Source organism: Pundamilia nyererei, unplaced genomic scaffold (assembly GCF_000239375.1).
Source record: "Pundamilia nyererei isolate P.nyererei 1_Seehausen unplaced genomic scaffold, PunNye1.0 scaffold00016, whole genome shotgun sequence".
Lineage (NCBI taxonomy): Eukaryota > Metazoa > Chordata > Actinopteri > Cichliformes > Cichlidae > Pundamilia > Pundamilia nyererei.
This window is the reverse complement of record NW_005187417.1, coordinates 3,226,426-3,232,334: the sequence shown is the minus strand read 5'-3', so window position 1 is coordinate 3,232,334 and position 5,909 is coordinate 3,226,426. Positions and strand designations below refer to the sequence as shown.

General features: G+C 42.0%; 1 protein-coding gene across 1 annotated transcript; it reads left to right on the top strand.

Moving 5' to 3' along the window:
- Positions 1-1,443: 1,443 nt before the first annotated feature.
- ssna1 (Sjogren syndrome nuclear autoantigen 1) lies at positions 1,444-5,137 on the top strand. The gene is made up of 3 exons (XM_005725577.1): positions 1,444-1,750; positions 3,823-4,022; positions 4,904-5,137. The coding sequence occupies exons 1-3, from the start codon at positions 1,699-1,701 to the stop codon at positions 4,994-4,996; spliced, it is 345 nt and encodes a 114-aa protein (XP_005725634.1). The 5' UTR covers positions 1,444-1,698; the 3' UTR covers positions 4,997-5,137.
- The last annotated feature ends 772 nt before the right edge of the window (positions 5,138-5,909 follow it).

The following is a 5,909-nucleotide window of genomic DNA, read 5'->3' as shown; positions in this document are numbered from 1 at the left end:
TGAGAACTTTTGTAGGTGGCAATGGTCTGAATTATAACAGAAGTCAGAAGTATACAGGCTGAACAAGAAGGGTGAGAGAACCGTGCCCTGTGGCGCCCTGCATGCTGCAGATTACCACGTCGGACAACAGTCATGAAGCCTCACATTCTGTGGTATGTTGGTTAAGTAGTCAGTGGTCCATGCAGTCAGCTGTTTGCCCACTCTGGTTCCCTCCAGCTTCCCTAGTGTAGGCTGGTTGGTGTTGAAAGCACTGGAGAAGTCAAAAAACATGATCCTCACAGCGTTCCCCGCCTGCTCTAGGTGAGAGAGGGATTGCTGCAACAGGTACATGACAGCGTCATCCACCCCAATTCCAGACCAGTAGGCAAACTGCAAATCTAAAATTATTAAAATAAAACCTGAGTTGAACAGTAACATGAGAAATGTTACAACATGTCATAATTTATTTAATAAAGCCTAAAATGCAGAAGCAGTGTGTGAAAAACACACTGATTCAGTGACTTGTAGGACCACCTTTAGCAGCAATAACTTTAAGTAATCATTTTCTGACTTTATCAGTCTCGCACATGGCTATGGAGGAATTTTTTTTTCTTTTCCTGTACTGCACCAATCAGACAGAGCACTGGACACCCTCACATACTGCTTCTTGTCTGTCATGTGCTTAGTAATATAGCTTCTCCCTCAGCAGCAGCCGCTGAGGAATCTCCCAAACAACGTGAATCCGATAACTTGAGAACTAGATGACATAGCAGCTGCAAATTGATACCAAAGATCTACTCAAGGTCAAGTTTTATGAAAATCTTGTAAGTGTGATCACTTCAGGTGATGCAGTATTTTGAAATTGATACCATAGGTATATCTACTTGGAGGCTGTGGGTAGCACTGACAGCAGCCAATATGTTTACTTTCTCCAGATGTGTACTCTGGATTGTTCTAGTACTGAATGTCTCTCTAGTAAAACTAATATGAGGCACAGCTAACCGTCTTTAGGCATTAGTCCAGTTGAACTGCATCTAATATATGCATGGGAAATGGAGGAAACTTGTGGTTAAATGGTAAACAGTAACTCTCAACAGCAACTTAATTTAACAGTAGGTTTTGTTATCCGCCAGAGGGCGCAAGCCGGACATTATCGGTGTTAAACACAGTGGAGAAGAAGGTCAGATATCTCTTAATATAAGAACTCTCGCTCTATCGACTTCTGGTTTGATAGGGGGCGCTCATGAGATGGTTCTGGTAACGAGTCGATATTATATAATTTCGAATTCATTATTATTGCCTTGGAGAAGAAAAGTAAAATAACATTTTGGCTGTTTATGTAGAAGCATTTGCAAACGATTGCTTTAGCCATTTCGTTATAATTACTCCTATTATCTGAGGTCTTGGTCGTGTGCGCCATCTGCTGGCAACCTTCTAAATTCCAGTTCATTTCTACACAATGTTTTTAACAGGAAGTAGACTTTCTTCCAAGTTATCGCCTCTGGTTGGGTGTCCGGTAGTTCCTCCTGGGTTTGAGTTGTCTGGGAAACCCGCCATGTACGGGCTCTGCTTTTCAAGGAGGTTTGCTGAATAAACAGTGCTGAATATTTGGTCCACCCCGGCTTGTTTAGCTCCTAGGGATAGATGACGAGCTAGCTGACCGAGTACCTCGCGTTTAAAGTCAGATATAATCCGGTGAAGGTTGACCTAAAATCCGACATGACCCAACAAGCTGCGGCTCTGCAGACCTACAACAACGAGCTGGTCAAATGTGAGTGAGCCTATTTACTGTCAATAACACATTGGACTGATTAGCATAACAGTGTTAGCGGCTTAAATTTAAATTGTAGTATACTTACTGGTTAATATATAAATTAAGCATATTTGCCTATTAAATGACTATTGCGCTTTAATTTCGCAAGAGAATATGTAGACCAAGCATGTTGTAGCCTGCACTGTCACCAGAGAACAATACTCGGGTTTACTTATTGTGTTAAATTCTATTGTGTTCTCCTTATGTGTGTTTTGTAGCATTTTTATTCAGATGGCTTGTCTTGTCATATTGGGTTTATTTTAATGAGCTATTCTGCGGCCGGAGTGGATTCTTTGGGGAGCCAGTGTTCTGGTCCCAGCTTGCAATGTTAACACCCTTGTGTTAAAGAAAGTTTGCTGCCTGTAATTTTGTCTAAAACCGATAAAAGTCCCTTTTTTTTGAGAGGTTAACCTGTGATTCTGCACCTCGCCTAATAATCTGATTAACCTCCTCAGATCACCTTTAACCCTTTGCGCTCCACACTGGCGCAAATGGCGTTAACAGGTATCGGCTCTGAGTGCTTGCAGCAGTCAATGTGACACTTTTTCTTCTTCTCTCAAAAGTTTTAGAAGATAAAAGACCAGCGAAGCTGAAGCTTGTCACATGTCAGGTGTTGGTTAATCTGTTTCTGGTCTGCTGGAATTAGGGAAGCACTAATCCTACTTTTTTAGTCCTGGTATTGATAGCGACTAACCCGCAAGTGGCTAAACCATTTCACTCACTCAAATGAAAATTAAGACCAGTAAATTCATATCGCGATATAATTTGAATCGTGTGCGGTAACGATATATATCACGATATATTCTTTTCTTCCATATAACGTATTTTCCATACTATAAGGCACACTTAATCCTTTAATTTTCTCAAAAATTGAGTGTGCCTTATGTATGAATTCTGGTTGTGCTTACTGACCTTGAACCGATTTTGGCGTGCAGAAATCTGTTAAAAAATGTTTTAGTACAACTTTGGTAAGCTGCACTGCTTGATGGATTGTCAGAGCATTACAGCTGCAGTCGTGAGGAGCTTCGCGGAGTAATCTGGGTCCAAAACTCCGTCCTGTTCAGGTCCCAAAGTCAAACAAACACTAAGAGTTAAAAACGGTCTAAATCCTTTCATCTTTAATTAAATCATCAGCGTTTCTGCTTTATCGGGTGTAACAATTAAGTTTTACATCCATGCATCCATGAACACAACGGAGTTAGAAGTTAACAGGAAGTTAGCTCGCTAGTTTCCACCTAAACATAAAATACCATGTTCTGACTGAGAGATTTTTGAAACTAATTCAAACGTACAGCTCTGCTACCACTTCCAACATAAATGAAGACAGAAAACTAAACAGCAGTGGCGTTTGTAGGGGTACTGAAGTTGGACTACCTGGTATATAATGTTGTGCTACGTGATTGCTAGCGACACAGCTATGTTAGCATAACATTAGCACAGTGAAGCTGGAGGATGAACGCCAACTTTTTTCCACTCAATAAAAGTTAACGTGAGGGATTCTGGTGGTCAGGGACAAATGCAATCACATAGCAGGATGCCATACATGGGCCAAACTTCAGTCAGGAGAACAACTGAGATCATTCATCCACAATACGAGGTTTGTCATTAATATACTGCAACAACATGGGGATAGAGCAGCTGCGAGAGAATTCAACATTAATGAATCACTGTTACGGAAGTGGAGGAAGCGCAGTTTTTGGCTTTCCCCATATTCCAAAAGTGCTTCATCTTTTGCTATGACTGTGGCCCGCCATAATTTGCAGATGATAATGGTTTTAGCTGCTGCAATGCTTTCGACCAAAACAGGCGCAGCTTGATGACATCATCAACGAGCAATAGAGCGGTATAGTCAAAATCTCTATCATTGGCCAAATGTATACAGTTTCTATTGTATATCGTTTATATCGCCCACCCCTAGTTTACTGTATCCACTGTGTTTGGGCTGCGTAATTATGGCAGAAATCATCTGTCTGAGTCCCGAGGAGATCTACTGAGGCTCTAGTTTAATCCCACCTTTCCCTCTCGATCAGGTATTGAGGAGCTTTGCTCGAAGCGGGATGAGCTGAACCGACAGATCAAGCAGGAGGAAGAGGAAAAGGAGCGGCTGCAGCACGACATCCGTGTCCTCTCGGAGAAGCTGAGCCGAGTCAACGAGAGCCTGACGCAGAGACTCGCCGCACGCGCCACCTTCGACCGCACCATCGCCGAGACGGAGGCTGCATACACCAAGGTGTGTCAATGACCGAGCCTGCAGTGGTTTTCATATGCTGAGTTTTTGTTTACACAGGTATTTATAAAGGCAAAATTTTAAAAAATTTAAATTCATGTGGCTCTTCTGCAAAGTTAATCAATATCACATAACAGGTGCATGGCGAATGGAGAACAAACGGAGCTCTGCATAACAGCAAACCCAGCAAGAATTTCCATGTTGATTGATGTTCTGTATTATATATTATTCTGCATTATACGGAGGTTTCTTCCTGTTAAAAGGGAGTTTTTCCTTCCCACTGTTGCCAAGTGCTTGCTGATAGGTCATCTGATTGTAGGGTCTTTGTAATATAAAGGATCTTATGTAGTCACACCATGGCTGCTTCTACCTTGTGACAGAAATGTTATTTCTAACTCAAAATTGCAAGTAATTTTTGGCACAACAGCCTCATACCACAACTGCTTCTCACCCAAGTTTGCTGGGTAATACCAGCTGCAGACGTTCGGAGGAAGGAGAGGCGGGGGTGGGATACCTTTATTAGTGCATGAGTAATGGATCAGTGGTTATAAGGTGTTAAAACAATAGCTGTTTGTTGGACTGTCTGCATCAACCAGAAAAGCTCTGTCTCAAGCGTTGATTCAAGAACTAATTAAAAGTTGGGTATGGCCACAGAAGCTTTTGGCTGCTGTACTGGATGTCAGTAAGATCCCACCTGCTGACGCTGAACTCCCTTTGTGCTCTCACTTAATCACTGTAAACAAACACTCCTGAGCTGCTCTGATTAAAAAGCAACAAATTGGCCAAGCCTGGACCCCTTCTTTAATTGCTTCTAAAGTGCACCCCACACTTCCTCTGAGTTTCTGCACAAGTTAGTTCATGTTGTTTTGTTTTTACTCCTGCAGATATTGGAGAGCTCCCAGTCTCTCCTGAGCGTCCTAAAGCAGGAGGCAGGAAACCTCAGTAAAGCCACGGAGCCTCGGAGGACGGAGCACTGAAGGCGAGGAGCAAAACTGTGCACCTGACCTCACCTGACTGTGGCTTCTGAGGCAGTTTATTCCCCACTTTGGACTAATTTTTAATATATTTAAACCTTTGTTGTAAGTTTCTGGATTCAATAAATGTATTTCCTAACATTTTCTTTGTGTTAAAACTCCAATTTGTTTGTTTTGTTTGTTGAGTGAGAGGCATAGGCATAGTTCTCATTCAGCTTAATTGGCATTCTCCAGAGACCACCAGCAGAGTCTGGAGATGCTGTGGCAGACTTCACACCGTATGACACGTGATGGGTTTGGCAGTGGGTCAATTGGTATTTTGGGAAAGCATATTGTTGGTGAATGCCAGTGTCAAGTAGAGTGGTGACTCCTGGGATCTCTTCAACACTCTGCCATGACCAGTTGGGGTGAGGGGAGGAAGACTACCTGTGCAAGTTGAGGAGAGCGCGATGGTTTCTACTCAGTTCACCAAACAATTCCTCTTCTTTTGGGGGACGCTGTCGCCTCTTTAGTGCACCTTTTGTCACCTTTATTCTGTTTGCATGGCTCCAAAAGGGCTGCTTCTACCCACTGAGGGTTTTTTTTCCTATTTGTGTTCTAGATTAATGTCCTTGTTTTGTTGTGTATAAAAATGTTTGTTCCCATGTGGTTCATCCACCACTTTAGACTTATTAGAACTGAGATTTCTAACAGGTTTTGTTTTTTAAGGGATTTAAGCTTATTTTTTCCCCATCAGACATTCCCAAATAATAAAGTAACCCATATGCGTAGAAGTCATACTTGGCGCATAGTTTAATTCATAGACAAGAAAGGCTAGAGCACTCGCATTTCTTCAAGTCTTCTATTTATTGAGCTTTCATTTGTACAAGTATGACATCACTTTTTTTTTTTCACTTGCCCAAATCATTGACAATAA

Excerpts from the sequence above, each read along its gene's own strand:
- ssna1 (XM_005725577.1), top strand. The coding sequence starts at position 1,699 with ATGACCCAACAAGCTGCGGCTCTGCAGACCTACAACAACGAGCTGGTC. Across the intron at positions 1,751-3,822 it reads CAACAACGAGCTGGTCAAAT|GTATTGAGGAGCTTTGCTCG; the intron begins GTGAGTGAGCCT and ends CCTCTCGATCAG. Across the intron at positions 4,023-4,903 it reads CGGAGGCTGCATACACCAAG|ATATTGGAGAGCTCCCAGTC; the intron begins GTGTGTCAATGA and ends TTACTCCTGCAG.